The sequence below is a fragment of the Grammomys surdaster genome, unplaced genomic scaffold (assembly GCF_004785775.1).
Source record: "Grammomys surdaster isolate TR1022 unplaced genomic scaffold, NIH_TR_1.0 371, whole genome shotgun sequence".
NCBI lineage: Eukaryota > Metazoa > Chordata > Mammalia > Rodentia > Muridae > Grammomys > Grammomys surdaster.
Genome location: NW_021604790.1, coordinates 1,217,635 through 1,237,973, shown reverse-complemented (window position 1 = coordinate 1,237,973; position 20,339 = coordinate 1,217,635). Strand labels below are relative to the sequence as shown.

At 54.2% G+C, this 20,339-nt stretch overlaps 3 protein-coding genes across 5 annotated transcripts; 2 read left to right on the top strand and 1 right to left on the bottom strand.

The window, feature by feature from the left end:
- Window positions 1–426: 426 nt before the first annotated feature.
- Window positions 427–2,949, top strand: Ccr10 (C-C motif chemokine receptor 10). Its single transcript, XM_028780568.1, has 2 exons — window positions 427–473; window positions 1,265–2,949. The coding sequence occupies exons 1-2, from the start codon at window positions 450–452 to the stop codon at window positions 2,324–2,326; spliced, it is 1,086 nt and encodes a 361-aa protein (XP_028636401.1). The 5' UTR covers window positions 427–449; the 3' UTR covers window positions 2,327–2,949.
- A 1,625-nt stretch (window positions 2,950–4,574) lies between these two features.
- Plekhh3 (pleckstrin homology, MyTH4 and FERM domain containing H3) lies at window positions 4,575–13,196 on the top strand. Of its 3 annotated transcripts, none has more exons than XR_003713036.1 (13): window positions 4,575–5,197; window positions 7,220–7,275; window positions 7,621–7,700; window positions 7,810–8,001; window positions 8,087–8,244; window positions 8,351–8,471; window positions 9,268–9,574; window positions 10,169–10,376; window positions 10,671–10,807; window positions 11,068–11,200; window positions 11,419–11,852; window positions 12,182–12,373; window positions 12,822–13,196. XR_003713036.1 is itself a non-coding variant. In XM_028780535.1 (13 exons), the coding sequence occupies exons 1-13, from the start codon at window positions 5,036–5,038 to the stop codon at window positions 12,978–12,980; spliced, it is 2,355 nt and encodes a 784-aa protein (XP_028636368.1). In that variant the 5' UTR covers window positions 4,633–5,035; the 3' UTR covers window positions 12,981–13,196. The 3 variants fall into 3 exon arrangements, 2 of the variants coding, with proteins under 2 accessions (XP_028636368.1, XP_028636367.1); XM_028780535.1 differs by having other exon boundaries at window positions 4,633–5,197; window positions 10,671–10,798; window positions 11,419–11,877; XM_028780534.1 differs by having other exon boundaries at window positions 4,633–5,197; window positions 11,419–11,877.
- A 1,004-nt stretch (window positions 13,197–14,200) lies between these two features.
- Window positions 14,201–19,433, bottom strand: LOC114632100 (tubulin gamma-2 chain-like). The gene is given in 12 exon segments (XM_028780564.1): window positions 14,201–14,471; window positions 14,704–14,865; window positions 14,960–15,112; window positions 15,523–15,543; window positions 15,545–15,673; window positions 15,779–15,865; window positions 16,511–16,637; window positions 17,858–17,937; window positions 18,226–18,294; window positions 18,594–18,761; window positions 18,960–19,072; window positions 19,349–19,433. Coding segments are annotated over 12 exon segments (1,356 nt in total). The 5' UTR covers window positions 19,398–19,433; the 3' UTR covers window positions 14,201–14,273.
- Between the last annotated feature and the right edge of the window lie 906 nt (window positions 19,434–20,339).

Here is a 20,339-nt window from a genome sequence, read left to right as displayed (position 1 = left end):
TAACCCAAGGCCGACAAGGACTGGGGCTACAGGGTGGCCAAAAAGAGAAGTCAGAGGAGGCGAGGTGGCATTTTCGAGGAAAAGGGAAAAGCTTTGAAGACGGACGCCTAAAGATGGAATGAAGAGCATTTTTTTTAAATGTTTTCTGAAGGTAAATAGTGCTCCTGGCTCAGTGCTGGACACCTTCGTAACTGTGAACTCGGCGTTGTCACCTTACTGTACTTTACACAGGGAAGGCTCAGAGGAAAACAAAGCGCACTTAAGACCATACAAGCATTCCTTTTCCTTTGACTAGATAGAAGTCGGGCAAGGTGGGATGGAAAAGTGTACCCACAGACCCTAATCTCCACCCTCCTTCTTGGCCCTTCTCCCCACCCCTTCCTTCCTGCCCCGCTAGTTATTTAACTTTAGCCCCTGTGGCTGTACCTCAGAAACCCTTGTAGCCAGAGATGTGGACCAAGCCCACAGAGCAGGTGGGAGTCGGGGCAGGGAGGGGGAGAAGGGTTGCCGAGAGGGTGGGGAAGGGGAAAGGAGTGGGGTTTCTTGCCTGACAGCCGGCCTCTGTCATCTAGCACCTGTGCAGGAGCCTATAAATCTTACCTAAGACCCCTTTGGTGTGAGTGTTTTCAATACATCTGTGCTCTAACGGTAGGGCGGAGGAGAGAAAGGGAAGGAGACAGAGCTCCTCTAGCCTACGCTTGAAGCCTAGGACCCAGGGCTGAAGCAAAGCCCTGCATCCGTCCTGCCTTCCAGGAGAGGGCACTGCAGAAGTGAACAGAAGAGCCGAGATTTATTAATAATACAAATGTTTGGTCTAGGGCGACCTAGATGTTTCTGTTTTCTATTATCTTGCATGGTTTCAACAGTGCTCACTGCTAACCTGCAAAGGTGGGCTGAACAGGACTTATACTCTGGGTAGAAAACACTTAGTAAGTGGCATCCAGAAAGAGCTGGTGGCTGCTCAAGGTCACCCAGGAAGCTGGAAGCAGAGCTACGGAGACAGCAAGGGAAGCTTAACTGTCTGTTCGAGGCACACTCGCAAGAATCTGGAGAGAGAGAGACAGAGAGAGAGAGAGACAGAGAGAGAGAGAGAGAGAGAGAGAGAGAGAGAGAGAGAGAGAGAGAGAGAGAGAGAGAGAGAGAGTGAGTGTGTTCGTGTTTTCTCCTGGTGTTGAGGCTTCAAGTGAGGAACTCCTGTGTGAGAGGAGGGAGGGGTGTAGGAATGTGTCTTACATGGTCCCTCTTCTCATTTTGATGCCACCAGGTCTCCTGGGGACCTTACTCCGGGTACGATGAGGCTTATTCGGCTGGGCCGCTGCCAGAGCTCTGTTACAAGGCTGATGTCCAGGCTTTCAGTCGGGCCTTCCAACCCAGTGTCTCCCTGATGGTGGCTGTGCTGGGTCTGGCGGGCAATGGCCTAGTCTTGGCCACACATCTGGCAGCCCGACGAACTACCCGATCTCCCACCTCCGTTCACCTGCTCCAGTTGGCCCTGGCTGACCTCTTATTGGCCCTGACCTTGCCTTTTGCTGCAGCAGGGGTTCTTCAGGGCTGGAATCTAGGAAGTACCACCTGCCGTGCCATCTCAGGCCTCTACTCGGCCTCCTTCCATGCCGGCTTCCTCTTCCTAGCCTGTATCAGCGCCGACCGCTATGTGGCCATCGCACGAGCTCTCCCAGCCGGGCAGCGGCCCTCCACGCCTAGCCGTGCGCACTTGGTCTCAGTCTTCGTGTGGCTGTTGTCGCTGTTTCTGGCTCTACCTGCACTCCTTTTCAGCCGGGACGGGCCACGGGAAGGCCAACGACACTGTCGGCTCATCTTTCCCGAAAGCCTCACGCAGACTGTGAAAGGGGCAAGTGCGGTGGCGCAGGTGGTCCTTGGCTTTGCACTGCCTCTGGGAGTCATGGCAGCCTGTTATGCGCTCCTGGGCCGCACGCTTCTGGCCGCCAGGGGGCCAGAGCGGCGGCGTGCACTGCGTGTCGTGGTGGCCTTGGTGGTGGCCTTCGTGGTGCTGCAGTTGCCCTACAGCCTCGCCCTGCTACTGGATACAGCCGATCTACTGGCAGCCCGCGAGCGGAGCTGCTCCTCCAGCAAGCGCAAGGATCTAGCTCTGCTGGTCACTGGCGGCTTGACGCTGGTCCGCTGCAGCCTCAATCCGGTGCTTTATGCCTTTTTGGGCCTGCGTTTCCGCCGGGACCTGCGGAGGCTGCTACAGGGCGGAGGATGCAGCCCGAAGCCCAACCCTCGTGGCCGCTGCCCTCGCAGACTCCGCCTTTCTTCCTGCTCCGCTCCTACTGAGACCCACAGTCTCTCTTGGGACAACTAGGGCTACAATTCCAGAGAAGGGGGAGGGCTAAAGAAATGATCCCAGGGAGGGTAATAGAAAGGGGAGTAAGTAGGGGGACGTTGAGAAAGACTTCAGAATCTGAAGGGATTGCCTCTGAGCTTAATTAAATTGATCTAATGTAAATGAGATGCAACCCAACTACTGTTACTATTTTTGAATTACCAGCTTTGGAAAGGAGTTGCAGCAGGGCCAAGACAGTGGGTTACACCCCCACACCCCTGCTTGAGTCTGAGTGGGAGGCGTGAGGGGACAGGGGTTGCTGAGTCTGCTAAAGCTTTGAGTGATGACACGCCCTCTGCTTCACTCAGTCTCTGCCAACCGAGGTGAGGTGGGAAGGCTGCCAGGTGAGGAGGGGCGGGGTTTCTCCTCGGGAGTCGTAAGAAAGGGCTTTCTAACAACCCTAGTGTTATCCAGCAATGGCTGCTTTAGCAAGTACCTAGCTCCCAGCGTGTGAAATGTACGGGGTGATGCTGTCCCAAGCTGTATGTGCGTGCGTCTGGTAGGGGTAGGAGGCAAGAGATTCTAGTTTGGGATGGTTTTTTGGATCCCTTCTAAAGTTCTGCTATGGAAAGAAAAACGCTAATTAAAAAGTTGAGTCTGACTGTGTGTGGACCAGATACCTGTAGCCCCAGCCACTCCAGAGGTTGAGACAGGAGGATCAAGAGTAATATCCTACCTGAGAAGAAAAGAGAAAAATGTTGAGATGGAGTTTTCCACCTAGGATTTAAAAAAAAAAATAAGAGGGGGATTGCAATTGGCAAATATCCCAAGAGGTGTTACCGGCCCTGAGCTCAGAGTGCGGGGCGCTTGCGCCGATTATTTCCCCTGGGAATCAAGTTAAAGGAAATGCGCTGAGCTTGCCAGGAAATAGGAGGTTAGATATCAGACAGAACTCTCCAGCCGGCAAGTGTCTAGGATCTTGAAGAGGAAGAGAGGTCATGGTTGTGGAATCTCTGGCCCTTGGAAATCTCAGCATGCACCACTTCAATATGAAAGTACCATCAGGATGGCTTCTAGAGATGGTGCATTGATTTCTGGTCTTTGCTTTGCACAATCACAATTGCCAGGATTGTGCTCAAATGAGACAATACTCCCAGTTTAGTATCCGGTCAGTAAAGTCAGACCACCGCTCCAGCCTGGAGTCTAGGGGCAAAAAGGGCGTGGTGTACAGGTCCCTAGGGAGGCGTTGGCCTGAAGTCTGCACTTCGTCCAGCCTAGCCTAGCCCAGCCTGGCTAGTCATGTGTCCTAGAGCCTCTGGCGGTAGAGACTTATAACTTTGGCTTCTTGGAGCCAGAAACGAGGAAAGGCTCGAAAACTGCGCAGATCCCCCAAGAGGCGCACACTACCCACCGGAGCAAACCTGGAATCCTCCTCCAGTGACCAGGGGAATCGCTGCTGAGTCAGCAGCGCCCGAGCGCGCGCCCGCTGCCTAGGCTGTAGCGCGGACCCCGCCCTGGACTCTTAGCGCCCTAGTTAACCCCTTCTTGTTCAGAAATGCAGCAGAGTCCCCCTGAGAGGTTTCTGATCTATTGATTTCCCTAGAGCACAGAATCCCCGAGCATGCCAAGCCACTCTCCCCACTCCAGTTCAATGCCCTGTAAATTCGCTTTTATTTCAGATCTTTGTCTGAGGCTTCCAGGAGTTCCTTTCTCAGCTTTTTCATCTCAAAAGTGGGGGTGGCTAAGATCTAAATCTGGACCCTTTTAACTCCAAGGATGGAAAGCTACCTCTGCAGCTAACTCTGACACGCAGGTGTGGGATGCCTTGAAGATGTTAAGGCTCTTTACTTTTGCAGGGATTCCAAGGTGTGACAGCTAATCACAGGCCAGTAGCCCAGCTTCATGCTCTTCCTTCTCCAGACATTCGAAAAGGGTTTTTAATTTGCTGCTTGGTGAGCCAAGAGTTAAAACAAGAGCGCGAAGGCGGTCCTACGTGACGCCACAGACACCCCGCATCCGACCTCAGAAGCTGGGGCGTGTCTAACATCGTACCGCCCATTCCCTCCCCGTCACCCCCCCGCCCCTCCCCACTGTCACTCAGCCAGAGACACATGATGCAACCCGCAGCGGTTTTAAGCTTGGGATTGGTCGCACTGGCCGGCGCCAGGAACAGTGATTGGGTAGAGGAGGCTGTGACGCAATGTAGACTCTACCCTGTAAAGAAGGGAGGAGAGAAAGAACAGGGAAGGCGGAGGGAAGGAGGGGGGCTAAAGAGGGAGGCGGGGTCTGGGAACTCTGCCCGCGCCCCCAACGCGCCAGTCCCGGGGCTGCAGGGAGCGCAGCGCGCGCCGCCCGGGCCCCGGCCACCGGACGCCCTACCGGACACCACCCTCCTTGGAGCTTGGACAACCGCCCGCCACGATCGCTGCACCAGGCACTGCTCCTACAGGGCTGGACACTACAACGAACACTACTTTCCAGCTCCGGACATTGCTCCCTGCTCCCTTCCCCCGGCCCTGGACGCTATCTCCCCCCTCCTCTGCCCGGGCCCAGACATCGAGCCCCCAGCGGGCTCTGGTGATAGTCCTCTTGCACCTCAGCGCTGGACACTGCCTCCTTCCGGCCCCCTTCTTTCCTCTCGTCGCACCTCATCTCTATCCAGTTCGGGTCAGAGCACCTCCAGTTTCTCAGATTCCCTGCTGCTCGGGCAACGCTGCCCGTGCCCCCATTCCCAGGCTGCTCGCCCGGATGCCTCTCCCCGGGGGATTGTGGTGGCTTCTCTGCTGCCGTCGAGGCTTCACTCTTCTGCACCGGGACTACGGGGACGGCGAGCTTAGCGGGGACGGGGACGAAGACGAGGACGACGAGACCTTTGAGCTAAGGACCCCGAGTCCAGCGGGCGGCGGGAGGGTAAGTCTAGAGGGATTTAGAACCGTGTTCAATCTTTCTCACTACGACCGGCCGTCACGCCTGAGCCTGCTCCATACTCGGGCCAAACGCGGTCCTCTTGGCCAACTAGAAATGTGGGGGAGATTCTTGTCTGAAGGCCAGAGCCCAGGGAGCTCCAGGGGCAAGTAGCACTCGGGATGTGCCTGTGGGCCTCGCGCCGCACACAAGGCGCTGTCCACCTGCTGGGGGCCCTGAGGCAGAGGAGGCGTCACGCGTGGCCCGACCTGGCCCTGCCTCTCCCTTCCCTGCCGGGCCCGCGTCCCATCCCGTCTCCTTCCGCCTCCGCCAGAGCCAAGGAATGTGGCGAGGCCGGCTGGGCGGCTGGAACGCCTGGGTTCACTCTGCTCTCAGTTCATGAGCACTGGGGCCAGATGCGGGAGCTCCCACCGCGGGATCCTGGGCGAGGGAAAAAAGACATCCTAGAATTGGGGTCTGCGTCAGGGACCCCACAAAGAAAAAACTCGGGACGATGCCCCTTTGAGGACTTCTCTTTATCCTGCCACTTAAAACAGAACTCTCTGCCTTTTCTGGTGAGGTGCCTGGGAAACCAGAGGGAATGGGTGAGGGTGACTTGGTTGCTGATTTTTTTTTTTTTTTAAATCAAATCTCCCCTGGGAGAGAGACACTCAGGCACAATTGGTGTGTAAGACCTCCATCCTTCGAGAAACCCTCTCTCACGCCCTTACCCACCAGAGGCAACCAGGCTTCTGTGTGCTGTGGCCTGGGTCCAGCTCCTATTCCCCCCCTTCACCCCACTCAGGGGTCCCCAGAAAGCCCGGTGGCTCCATTTCTGGGTGGGGCGGGCTGCACCGCAGCCAGTGAAGGCGCCAGCACCTGGCGAGGCAGAGGGCGGATAAATATAGAGAGGAGGAGGAGGGAAGCGGGGACTGCGATTAGGGGAGTTGGGGGGGGGGGATCAGTACCTGCCCTCTGGTGAAGTGGTGGATAGCCCCCGCAAGGAACCTCCAGAAAAGAAACAGGTAGGCTCCCAGGGAAAGAGTGGAACCTGGGAGTTCCCAAGTTTCCAGCATGGACAGGATCTCTGTCAAATAGGCCATGGCTTCTCTCTTGCCCCACCTCCACCCCCTCCTAGGAGCTTAGGGACAGGTGTCCCTGGTTCTCCTCCCCCAACCCTCCTCCTGGCTTTAGCAGTCTGGGTGCAATGAGACCATGGCACACAGTTCCTGTCTAGCTAGCTTGGCTCTGGGTTGATTTTTGACCAACATCAGACCCCAGGTTACAGCTGAAGTTCCTAAGCAGGGGTTTGTGTATGAGAAGGGCAAATTTCTAAATAACCCTTGGCCTGAAGAGTATGCGCTTAGCAGCTTCTTGGCCCCCTGAGCCCTAGCAAGGGAGTAGTGTGTCACTCTCTTCAGAGTTGTCTGCAAAGTAACACACAAAGCCCTTGGAGAGCATCTTCTGTAAAAGGGTTCCTCTTCCCTTCAGTCAGTCCTGTTAACCACCCTTGCCCAGTCTTGGTCCTGTACTTTCCCTGGGAGCCTATCTTCTTCTTCCCTGGAGGTTCTGAGCAAAGCAAGGAGGGTGAAGGAAAAATTAAAGAGGCTTCCACGGGTAGAAGGGACTTCATCATGTCTCCAGTTTGGAAAGATGGAGAAACTAAGCCCCAGAGATGGGAGGGGACTTTCAAAAGGTATGGCAGTTGCTTAGTGGTCCAGCCTCTATCAGCGGAACCCAGGTCTCCTGACTCCCAGCCCTGTGTTTCTCTGCCGACCCCCACACCCCCATGGTTGCATTTTCAAAAGGCAATGGATATAAGTCTACAGCTCTTGGGCATTTTCTAGTGGTCCACAGAGACTTGTATGTAGAAGGGACAATGCCAGAGTGGCCCTGGCTCTTCCTGCTCGATCACGGTTGGACTTCAGACACTCTTTCCTCAATCTAACGAGTGATGTCCTGGGCTCATATGAAACCATCAGTGCTAGGGGTCAAGGCCTCTGAATGTATTCTTGCTTATCTCCCTAGGGTTCGCTGGACGTTACACTGACTCAGCCAACAAGGAATGGGCCGATCTCAGACAGGTGAGCTTCTACTTGAGTGTCTTAGTTCAGATACCGCAGCTAGTTCTCAGGACCCCCCTTCCTTGCCATCTTCCCTCCCCAAGTTGTGCAACAAGGGAGAGGCCTTGTGCCGCCGGACGCTGTGGTTTGGCTGGGGTCCCAGGGGGGCGGTCCAGCCAGGGGCGCGGGGAGGAAGGGGGGTCCTAGTTATTTCTGGTGCAAGGTCAGAACGGCCCCGCAGTTCCCACAGCCTGGAGGATGGGTGCTCAGCTTGGGAGCATGTACCCCTTCTAGTCTGGGGAACCCCTAATAAGGAGGCAGAGTGGAGGCCCTTCAGCCTCGCCCAACTTTTCATCTCTGGTCCAGACTGCAGAGCTGGGAAGAGACCTGGAGCCTCATCCCAGACAAGGAACTTCCGGAGGACGACCCTGACGTCATTGTGAAAGGTGGGAACACCTGGGCCCAATTTTGGAGGGCCCCAAACACTGTCCTCCTAGGAATAATGTCTTCTCTTGTTAATCTCTTCCTATCTACCCTCCACCCCCCCCCCCCCAGGTTGGCTGTACCGGGAACCCCGTGGAGGAGGGGCACGGCCATGGTTGCTCCCACGCAGAGCCTGGTTTGTGCTCACCAAAGATTCCCTGGACCAGTTCAGCAGCAGCGGGAAGGGGGCAAAGCGCCTCGGAAGCCTGGTCCTCACAAGCTTGTGTTCAGTAATTGGGCCGGAGCGAAGGCCCAAAGAGACCGGTGAGACATCTTGAGAATCTCCCAACCTTCCTGGTTGGGGTCCCAACAATCCCTGATTGCCCTCTGTGGCCTCTCTTTCCACCAGGTCTGTGGTCAGTCACTGTGTCTGGCCGAAAACATAGCATCCGCCTCTGCTCCCCGCGCCAGGCAGAGGCAGAGCGCTGGGGGGTAGCACTGCGTGAGGTGATTGCCTCCAAGGCCCCGCTGGAGACCCCTACCCAACTTCTGCTCAGGGACATACAGGTAAGAGAGTTCTCCAATAAGAGCCAGCAGGGTTGTGGTTCTAGAAACTTTCTGGGCTCATAGAGAGCTCCCTTCTCTATCAAGTGACCGTCTTCTTGACGTCTAGGAGAGCTGTGGGGATCCAGAAGCAGTGGCCCTCATCTACCGGCGGAACCCTATTCTGAGGCACACCAGTAGTGCCTTGTATGCGCCGCTCTTGCCCCTGCCCTATGAAGTCAGCGCTCCAGGTGAGTGAGTGATGGGAGTGTCCTTGATGGGATGGGGGAAGACCTGGGGATAAGAACTGGAGGGGGGGGGAGGGGTAGAGGGGTAGGAGGTGGCTGGGGGGGAGCTTTATAGGCTTCCAGGTTCTAGCCATCTCCTAACTTCTCCAAGTGTACATGGGTGAACCTGGAAGCAGTCTAGACTGGAGGACAGCCAAACCAGAACAGGGTAAAAACTCTGCCTCCCTCTGGCCATCTATCACTAAGGATCTCGTTCTGATTACTTCCTTCAGAAGCATTTACAGTTTCCTATCTTTTGCATTATGCTCTTAAGACTCGGACATATCACCTTTACAAGCAGTGGGAAAACCATCATTTGGGGGAATGGTGCTGGCTTCATCTAGGGACACTTCTCTCTGTAAAGGGAGTACTGACTAGCCCAAGTCATAAAGCTTACAGAATACCAGGAAGTCTGATTTTTGGTTTCCAGAGCAGCGTTTTTCTCTTTTTCTGGCTCACAATGATGGCTCTGGGCACCTAGTTAAAGAATGTGGGGAGGGGTTGAATATATGGCTCCTAGTCTTTCTCTATTCCTTACTAGAAAAGGGCTAAGCAGGCTAGAGAGAGGGGCTCATGGGAGGCAAAGGTTGAGAGTTTGGGTCTGTGGACCATTGCTTTTCCTTTCACTCGTACCCTCCTTTCCATGCCATCCCCTGTGCCCTCAAACTCCCTCTGATCTTCCTCTGGATCATGCCTTCCTCCCAGGGCGCTGCTCTGTGTCCCCTCTCCAAACCATCCCTCCACCCCCACCCTCCCGCAGGTCCAGGCTATGCACCCTTACGAGAGGAGGCTGTGAGGCTGTTCTTGGCACTGCAGGCGCTGGAGGGGGCACGGCGCCCCGGGCCCCTGATGCAGGGTGTGCTCCAGACCTGCCGGGACCTGCCTGCACTCCAGGACGAACTTTTCCTGCAGCTGGCTAAGCAGACTTCAGGTCCTGCCGGTCCCCCTGGGCTCCCTGCTACTCAAGATCCTGCAACCCTGCGATACTGGCAGCTTCTCACTTGCATGAGCTGTACCTTTCGGCCAGGGGGAGCTGTCCGAGGGCACCTCCTAGGGCATTTGGAGAGGTAAGAGCGGAGATATCAGCCAAAAAGCTACAGGCCTGGGAGAGAATACGCAGACTGGTGTAACAGTTTGAGAAACGGAGAATCTAGATCCAAAGAAGAGACGAGACATGCCCAAGAGCTGGTCTGGTACTAATAATATATTCAGTACCTTCATGGGAATTACAAGATCATATCCCACGTGTGACCAGGTGAATCACAACAGGCACTCCCTTTGGAAAAAAAAAATATAAAAAGGCAGGATTTAAGGAAGCATAGCAACGTGGTTGGATTTCAGATTTTAATCACCCCTAAGATCAAGCTGGAGGAAGTAGGCGGGCCAATTGTAGGAGAGCAGGTAGGAGACTGCGAAAATAATTCAGTTCCCTCTAAAACACCCGGACACATTAAGGTTGTAGTCAAGAAACATAAGTTAGGAGGAGGGAACTGACCAGATGTAATGAAATTTTTTTTTCATGCTGGGCAGTCGTACTTAGAACCTCAAGCATGCTAAGCAGCTACTAAGTTAATGTATTTCCACCCTTGGTCATGTAAAATGAATTACAATAAAAGAAAGAAGCCCTTGGAACACTGGTCCTTGGATTTCTTCTACTTCAGGACGGAGCAGGCACTTCCGGACTCAGAACTGGCAGAATATGCACGTTTCATCCGGAAAGCTCTGGGCCGTACCCGGGGCCGAGAGCTGGTGCCTTCACTAGCGGAGATTTCTGCACTGAGCAGACGGCAAGAGCTATTGTGTACCGTGCACTGTCCCGGAGCTGGAGCCTGTCCTGTGTCCATCGACTCCCATACTACAGCAGGAGAGGTGAGGCCAAAGAAAGCCCCCCTCCCTTCCACTCCTGAAGCTTGCCTTCCAGCTTTGTTTACCCACGGTACTGCTGGTTGAATTCAAGGTGTCCAGTACCGTAGACACCCTTTCTAGCTTCTCATGCCTGAATCTGCCATTGTTTGCCCCTAGCCTCAGATTTGTTTCATTGGAAAGCCAGCAAATGGTGGTGAAAAAAACTAAGGGACCCTCTCCAAGTAGGATCAGCGCTTTCCAGAATTCTGAGAAAGACTCCTAAGGGATCTGACTTTCATCTTCTTCTCTTCTTTCTAGGTGGCTCGAGAGTTGGTGGGTAGGCTAGGTTTGGCCCGGAGCCGGAACGCATTCGCTTTGTATGAGCAGCGAGGGGCCCAGGAGCGAGCCCTGGCTGGGGGGACCCTCGTGGCCGACGTGCTCACCAGGTTTGAGAAGTAAATGTCCAGCCCCAGCCCTGTGCTTTATTAGCCAATCCACTTAGCTTTTGTCTATCACTGAGCACGTTTATCCAGGCGTGCCAGGAGCTCGCTGATCCGCAGACAAGTCCTTACCCGCCGGTGGTGTGTAGTCTGATTTAAAAAGCTCGCCAGGGCCCCGCCCCCAAATGTGTCTTGGTCCCGCCCCTACCCCCACTAGCCTGCGCCCAAAGGGCTCTGCTTCCCGGTCTCGATGCATCTTTTTTTCCCTTCCGCAGTTTGACCTCAGAGGAAGCCGGACTGGAGGACTCGCCCGACTCCGGGTGGAGACTGTGCCTTCGTCTTCACGGGCCTTTGCACCCAGAAGGGCTATCTCCAGAGGGTCATGAATTGCCTTTCCTCTTTGAGCAGGTGGGATCTCTGGTTTTCACGCCTCCAGACCGACCAAAGCTTGAACATCTCTTATTCCCAACCATCTTCATTTAATTATTGAGGCAACGTCCCCCTCCTAGAGATGTCCCCCAAACGTCCCCCTCCTAGAGACGTCCCCCAAACCCAGACCTCCCCAGATTCTATACTCGGAGGTGTCTTTACAGCTTCTCCACTGACGCCGTGTGCCTCCCTTGCAGGCTCACGCTCTGCTGCTGCGCGGCCGGCCGCCCCCACCCGACGACACACTGCGCGCCCTGGCGGCGCTGCGCCTGCAGAGTTTGCACCGGGACTTTTCCCCACGGGGACCTCTGCCGCTCCTGGACCGTCTGCTGCCGCCCCCCACCCCGCCCCGCGAACAACCGCTGCGCCATACCCGGAGGCCACCGCCGTCCGCCGCCCTGCTGGCCGGGGCGCTCTGGAGCCCCGGCCTGGCCAAGAGGCGGGCGGAGCGTTCCCGGCGTGGCGGGACCAGCCGCTCGACGGGAAGCACGGCCCAGGTGGGAGGAGGCGGCGCCAGCACGACGGCCGCGGTGCTGGGCGGCTGGAAGCGGCTGCGGGGCATGGGCCAAGCTGAGGCCATGGCTGCCTACCTGGCTCTGGCGGCGCAGTGTCCGGGGTTCGGCGCTGCTCGGTATGACGTTCTGGAGCTGAGCACGGTGAGGGGGAGAAGGGAGAAGGGGACTCTGGTGGTCCAAGACCCGACCTTTATCCCAGAGCCACAAGCTTCCCTCTATATCCCCAGTGATGGTCATTTCATTCGCCACATCTAGAACAGCTAGCTGCCCATCTCAAACCCCTGGTCTGTCAGGCTTTTGGGCTCGCACCTCCAGGTGCTTTTGACCACTCCACACCTGTGCTGTCAATCAAGGGTCAAGGAAGCTTCCGGGTCACAGCCATCTCACCAGAAATAAAGATGCAGCGGCCCTGCCTTTAACCCTGACCCCGCCCATCTCTCGGCAGGAGCCTGGTGGAGGTGCTCCACAGAAGCTCTGCCTGGGTCTGGGAGCAAAGGCCATGTCGCTCTCCAGGCCTGGTGAGACAGAACCCATCCACAGTGTCAGCTATGGTCATGTGGCCTCCTGCCAGCTAATAGGCCCTCACACCTTAGCACTGAGGGTGGGCGACAGTCAGCTCCTCCTGCAGAGTCCTCAGGTGAGAACAGGGGGTGTCTGTAGATACTAGGGTTCCAGCTGTGGTCAGAAGCAAGCTTAAGGAGCTTCCAAGGGATTTGGGGGGGAGTCAAATGATAGACTAAGATAGTCGAAAGAGTAACTGGACAGGAAGCCACTGGGCAGTCCTGAAGCACTGGGTGAGTGGGGAGGGATTCTTACAAAATAGCCTTAAGATGTAGGGAAAGAGATGTGTGTGGGGTGGACCACAAGGGCAAGGGCCTAGGGAAGGGTGAGGCTAGCACTTGGGGGTGGGGGTAGGGGGATGAGTGTGAAGGCAGAGAGGTGAAAGGGAAGAGAAGGTTGCCAGGCCTGGAGCATGTGGGAACCTATCTAGCGGAAGCTTGAGCCCTGGAGCTAGGAAGAAGACGGAAAAAGGGAGCCCAGTGGGCCCCGTCCCACACTGCCCTCTGACCTCTGCCCTCTGCCAGGTGGAAGAGATCATGGAGCTGGTGAATGCCTACTTGGCCAATCCCTCCCCTGAGAGGCCCTGCAGCAGCTCTGGTCCTCCAAGCCAAGACCTGCCGGACAGCTCCCCTCCCAGCCAGCACCAAGTTCTGGAAGAGCCCCAGGGACAGTCTGGCTGCTAGAGGCAGCTGCAGGACTAAGCCTGCCAAGAGGTCAGGACTTTTCTTTTTGCCTCCAGCCTGAGACGGAATGCTCCGAGATTTGAGGCAACCATGGACCCTTTTTGGCCCTGCAGGGACAGGGTACACCCATACCCGAAGGCAGCAATGGGTGTGGACAGTTTTCTAGTTTGTTTCTTAATTTATTTGTAGAAGAAAAAAAATCGTTATTTACACAAAGCCTTCCTGTGGGAGTGTCGTCGGTGGGAAAAGTTGGAGTTCCCTGCTCAGAACCCCCCCCTCCAGGACACCCACACACTGGGCTTTTACCAGGCACTGAGGGGAGTCTGGATACCACAGAGCTCCACCCTCCCTGACCTTCTGGATTTAACCTCCTCCTGGCCACTATGCCATCATGGGATGTTGGGTGGGGCGGGCAAGAAGGCAATACTGGAAGCTGACAATTACTCATTCTCTGTTCGCCATTGAGTGGTATGAGGGTGGCCTCCTGTCACCCCTGGCCTTCAAGGGCAGTGAGTCATCAAGACAGGCATTATCCAGGTCCTCCCTTGGTGTTCATTCAGCTCCTGCACCCTATCTGGGTCCATGTTTGGTTGCCCCATGCTTTCTCAGAATGAAATGGAGATGGCCAGGGCCGAATGCAGAGGTAGAAACATCTCTGGTATGGTAGGTGCAGGCCTACTCTTGAATTCTTGTCCTGTCAGGTCGGTTAAGTACTGTTAAATTCCTGGAGATACTGGTGATCCTACCCAAAGGGACTCCTACGTCCTAGCTATTCTGACTTGCTCAGAACATCATGGCTCCTTTGCCTCTAGACCCTGTATCTCTTCATTGAGTATAAGAGGTTAAGGCAACATCGTCCAACTGGGAACAGGGCCATAGGCACTGAGGTTATAGTAGGTCAGGAACTTTCAGTAATCCCAAGAGACGAACTGACCCCTAGGAAAGCAGACTGGTTCAAGGTGAGGTGGGCAACTGTGAAAACACACTAAGACCCGTGCTAAGGAATAAGTTGGAGCAGGTGAAGGCCAGCCTACTGTCACGTGCCTGGATATGGAAGGTGTGCTCCCCCAGCTCCCCCATCCCATAATCACAGACAAAGCTCTGCTGGCTTCATCATCAAGCTATTACTTTATTAGAACTAAACAAGCCAGTCAAGAGCCAGGAATGAGAAGGAAGAGATAGGAACAGCTTCTAGATTGGACATGAACCCAGAAATGTGATGTGAAGTTGTGTCAGAGGGTCCAGGCATGGTGGGGGCTGTGCTTCTTGTCCAGGGGACAGCAGAGAATAGAATCACTGCTCCTGGGTGCCCCAGGAGATATAATCCGGCCGGGTAGCAGCGTGGTACTCATCAATGAGTTCCTGCACCACCTCCCTCGACCTGTCCATCTCCTCAAAGTTGTCCTTGAAGATGTCCTCTTTGCGGAACTGCTCCAGGAAGGCCCCCCTCTTCCATAGTTTGTCATATTGCTGGCAGGAACTTTCAAAAAGCTAGAGGGAAAGAGTGCCTCAGAACGGCATCCAATGCAGGACACAGAACTAGGGACAGACAGGGCGGGGGGGACAGACAGGGTGGGGGGTGCTAATAACACTAGGGAGTGGAGCAGAGTGGCCAAAGACCAGAAGCTAGGGGTGTGGCTCAGAGCAAGGAGAGCTACCTACCATTCCTGAAGCCCTGGGTTTGATTCCTGGTAACACAAAGACAACAGGAGACTACACTTACTGAAGAGATACTGGTGTGGTTGGCCATCATGAGCCCGCTGACCCGGTGGGCTGAGGGCAGGTAGGGAGACTTCCTTGACAGGGCCACCTGGATGCTGGCTGGGCCCCAGGGGATGAAGTTGGCCAATTTCCTTTCCCGGATCCTCTGCAGGCTCTTGTGGACCTGGGGTGGGCAGAGAGGTGGTGGCTGCTTCTTCTCCATCCCATGGGTCCGAGGCTAGGGGAGTCCGAGGCTAGGGTGAAAGGGCCTCCCTCACCTGGGTGGGGTCCACCTCTCCCTGGATGATGTTGAGGATGGCGATGTAGCAGTGGTTGGTCTGACGATCCCGGCCTGTGGACACCATCACATTCTTGGGCTGTAGCAGGCGCCTCATGACATCCAGGACCGTGGTCTTCCTCACGCTGGCCACCTGAGGGAATGGGAGTTCACAGGTCAGCAGTCAGGGAGCAACCCAGAGATACATGGACAGAGGAGAAGAGTCAACTCTGTCCCCATCGGCTTGCAGGTGGCATGGTCTCAGGGGACTGTCTTTAGACCAGGTAGGTCTGTGCTGAGTCTCTGACATGGCATTAGCATCATGGCTCTCAGCTCACCAATCCCATGCCCTTGAGCAATGAGCAGAAGCAGATCCCAGTGTGCTCTGCTCCTGCAGGAGCCAAAGGGAGGAGAAAGCAGAGACAGGGCTGCAAGCTGGTGGCAGTGTCAGTGCCTGAGGCCAGAACCCGGGGAGGTGGGTGGAGAAGAGCTGCAAAGAGCGGCCCCTGGAAGAGTATGGAAAAGGGAAAGGCCACAGTTCGGGGACACCGTGGGAGCTCTTACTGACTGGTCCGTGGTGAGGGGGGGTATAGCCAGTCATGAGGAAGTGCAGCCGAGGGGTGGGAATGAGCGAGGCGATGAGGCCGATGAGGTCATTGTTCATGTATCCAGGGTAGCGCAGGGTGGTGGTGCTGGCTGACATGATGGTGGACACCTGGGAACGGAGATACTGTATTATGGGAGTTGATGGAGGTGGAGCATCTCTCCTCTGACGACCCTCTCGCAGACAGAGGGCTTGCGTTCCAGGAGCGGGACTCACCAGCTGGTTGATCTGGGAGAAGGATGGGTTCTGGATGTGCAGGCGGTCTGTGGCGATCCGGTTCAAGGCTGTGTTGTCCAGCACCACCTGACAGAATACAGGGGCTCTATAATACCTTTTGAGGCAAAAAGGGACCTTGAAATAAGGTAAAAATTAATGTCTGTAAACTCCGAAACCAGAAAGTGGGTTTGCTACCTTCAAAGAAATTTCTTTTTTTTTTTTTCTTTTTTAGTCTGAGACTAGGTCTCAGTCCATAGCTCAGGAACTTAATTATGACTTGGAACTTAATTATGTAGCCCAGGTTATCCTTGAATGAATAGGGATCCTCCTGCCTCAGCCTACTGAAAAATGGAGTTATACGCATAAACCACCACATCCACTTAAGACACCATTTCTAAATAAATAATGTAAGACAAATTTAGTTAAAAATATACACAAAGGGATCTGGCTGAATAATGGAGGGAAGGTTTTGCTACTAAAGCGACCTTTGAGTTCAAGCATAAGGAGACACTGAAGAGGCAAAATGGGGTATATGTCAGGATAGGGGAACACTCTGTTGAGAATTTTGCTGCCCCCAAATCCTGGAAGGAACTTGGAAGCTGGGATCTTACTTTATAATTTCCCCCCCTTGTCATGGTTTTGTTGGATGTTTTGTGTGAGCCAGGGCCAGAGAAGAGCAAGGGCAAGTCTTAGAAGGTGAGCTAAGTCCTGGGTCAGTCTTCCATCGCTCACCACACAGTCGGCATTCTGGGTCAGCCTCTTTAACGTGAGGAGGGAATTGTAGGGCTGGACCACCACGTCACTCATCTCGTCCTGGTTGGGGAACACAGAGTATGTCTGCACCAATTTCTTGGGGTACCTAAGAGCAAAGAAGAGGGAAAGGAGAGGGAGGCACTGTGAAGTGGAAGGACCTCCCTGACCATTGATCTCCTTTCCAAGTGCCACTGAGCTGTTGTACAAAAGGATGAAGAACACACCCTGGTCCTCAGCACTCACAGGATAAGCCACGCTCTGTAGGTCCCAAGATAACATCCCACTGCCCAGATTTTGCTTCCAAGGTGTTCTCTGGATGGTTCTGTCCCTGTGACTCAAGGAGGAGTAACAAAACAAACAAACAAAAAAACAAAAACTTCCAGCTCAAAGGGGGAACAGTAACACAACATGGGAAGAAACTATCTAGGAATTCTGCTTTAGTTCCTGTTACTATGACAAATACCTCAGCAAAAAGCAATAAGGGATAGAAAGGACTTATTTGGCTTTCACTTCCAGGTTATAATGCATTATTTTTGTGAAGTTAAAGCAGGATGTCCACAGTTAAGAGCAGAGGGAATAAATGTGTGGATCCTTGCTTGCCACGCTGGCTGCTAGCTTTCTCCTCTTTTATGCTGTGCAGGAACACCTGCCTAGGGAATAGTGCCACCTACAATGGGCCAGGTCTTCTTGTATCAATTAACAATCAAGATAGTCCCTTCCACCAGACATGTTAACAGGTCAGCTCTCTTACTGACTGGTGAGGTGTTGGGGTGTGTGTGTGTGTGTGTGTGTATTATTTTACTTCTACCTCCCTTCCAACCTTTATTCCACCCTGATCCCTTCCAGCCCCCCAGCACTACATAGGGGAGAAAGAAGGCTAGAGAGGAAAGGGAGCATAGCCCTCTTTAGACTACTTCCTGCTACTCCAGAGTCCCCGGAATTAAACTCTCTGCAGCAGGCAAAGATCACACCCCTGCTAGTGCATGAGGCAAATCATAATCACCCGCTGTGAAGCAGCCTCTCATCCCACGCCTGGGATTAAAATATTCACATAATATAACTGGGTTTTAAAAGAAACCAAAATTCTCACTACAGCAAGGTGACTCAGTGGGTAGGGTAAAGATGCCTGCCACCATTCTCTATGACCACTGAGGTTCCTGGGATCCACAAGGTGAAAGAGAACCAACCTGCGCACACTGTCCTCTGACCTCCACATGTATGCATTGACAGGTATGCCTCCCCCAAAATAAACAACAATGTAATTAAAATATTAACCAGCACACCAAAGAGTCAAGGCTAATGACCTCTCCTTAAACACAGTCTTACCTGTCATTCAGTCGCTCTAAGAGGTAGGAGCCCATACCAGAACCTGTCCCGCCCGCAATAGAGTGACACAGCACAAATCCCTGAATGGGGAAAAAGAGAGAGAGAGAGAGACAGTGTTCAGGTATCTCAAAGAGAGATTTCAGCTTTGTCTCTAAGGCTGCTTGGAAAGGCTCAGAGACCAAGGAGAGGCTGAGTAACTGACAGCAGTGAGATTCTGATTTCCCTAGAACGAGACAGTGTCTTAGTCACCTTAATGCGCTCTATATGATGTCCCCAAATGGATGTTGAGTTGAATGTTTCCATCACATCACATGCTTAAATCATGCCTGATCCCCCCCCCAGCACACTTCACTGTGGAAGACCCTCACCTCCAGACTGTCACTTCCATCCGCTTCTCGGTCTATGATGTCAAAAATGTCCTCGTGAATTTTCTCACCCTGTATGCAGACATGGGGAAGGGAAAGTCAGGCCAAAGGTTCTCTTCTTAGCCCCAAGAACTCCACCCTCTGTCTCTGTTGCCATCCTGAAGCTGAGGTTCCCAACTGGAATCTTTCTCAACCCAGAAATGCTACTTTGTAAACGACTGACAAAATTTGCATAACCTTTCTAGCAGTCCCTCTTCTCCAACACATCCATTAGTCTATTTATTTCAAGTCTAGCCTGGACAGATCCCTAGATTTGCTTGAGCCTTGCTTTGTCCCAGGCTAGGATTACCAAGGAACTCTGGGACTGACACCTGGGAGAATCCCCTGCCCCAGTTGTTGCCAGCTCCTCCTCCATGCTCAGACAGGTAGATGTTCTCTGGGTTGTAGAGCTTGGCATAGGAGGAGTTGAGGATGGAGTGGATCACCCGGGGCTCCAGGTCCAGCAGCACAGCCCGGGGGATGTAATGCTCATCATCGGCCTGTCAAAGGGAAGCCAGGATGGGCCCAGTGAGCTAGGATGGGTCAAGCCCTGAATCCTCCCAACTCTGGCTCCTGCAAGGCCCTCCCTCAAGACAGCCGTTCTGTTCCCAGAGAGTTTCCCAGCACCAGGTCGCTCGCTGCCAGTCCCTTCAGGTCCCCAGGGTCCTGGTCAAGTCACTGGGGCTGAGGGGAGGCACCTGGTAGAAAAAGACGTCCTTGCGGTCAGTGCCTTCGGTGGCGAACTCCTCTACGATGCCCTCGGGGCTGATGCCATGCTCAGCACACAGCTGTTTCCAGAACTCGAACCCAACTGAGGAAGGGGGAAGAGGCCCAAGTCTGCTAGAGCCTTAAGGCTCGAGGAGCCCAGCCTCAGAGGCTATTACATTCCAGAAGGTGACTCAAGATGCCTGGGTCTGGAAGTTGTCACAGCCCTGGGCTGAGGAGGCAGATCTTTGCCTAGATCATCATGCGCAATAGGAAAGGTGGTTCATGGGAAGGACAAAGGGGATTGATGGGTACCAGGCACTTGAGTGCGGCCTGAGGGATAGAACCAGAGACTAGCGGGGCACGGCGGTCGCTTGCTCACTCTGGTTGCCGCATTGGCCCAGCTGCAGGGTGATGATCTCCCGGGGCATCGCCGATCAGACGGGAACTCGTCCGCCCGGCCCGGCGAGGGAGAGGAACTCCTGCCAGCCAGAGGCGCAGGGCATGGGGAACGCGCTGTCATCCGATGTTTTGACGCCGGCGCTGGGTCTGCGCGTGTGCAGTGTGGGCCTCTCCGCAGCCGGCGGGCGGCAGAGCCCATCCCGGGCATCATTTTCTCTCATAGCTGTTGCAGCTGGAATTCAGCACAGGCGCAGAGTGAAGCCACGTTTCCTGTCACTATGTGCGCGTGCGCACGGTAACACTTGGCGAGCCGAGGAGCTCCAGGGATGTGGGGGAGGGGAGGGAGAAGCGGCCAGGTGGATGCACCAAGTGTGGGAGTCACCTGCCTACACCTGCGGATCTGCTAAATTGAGGGGCTACATTTAAACCAACTTTTTTCAAGTGTTAGGGAATTGAACCTATGACCCTGAGCATGCTAGGCAAGTGATAAACCATTTAGCTACATATCTACCCCAAGTCGAATTTCTATTATCTGTGTGTGTGTGTTTATGTATATTATTTTCTTTTTTTTTCTTTTTGGTTTTTCAAGATAGGGCTTCTTTGTGTAGCCTTGTCTGTCCTGGAACTCACTCTGTAGACCAGGCTGCCTCAAACTTATAGATCCGCCTGCCTCAGCCTCCCGAGTGCTGGGATTAAAAACATTCAGCTATTTTCACATTCTTTTTTTTTTTTTTTTTTTTTGGTTTTTCGAGACAGGGGTTCTCTGTGTAACCCTGGCTGTCCTGGAACTTACTCTGTAGACCAGGCTGGCCTCGAACTCAGAAATCCGACTGCCTCTGCCTCCCAAGTGCTGGGATTAAAGGCGTGGGCCACCACCGCCCGGCTACTTTCACATTCTTACACTATGAAAAATATAAAATCCGTCATCTGGGACCAGGTGTGGTGGCTTGTGGCTCTGCCTTGGGAGGCAG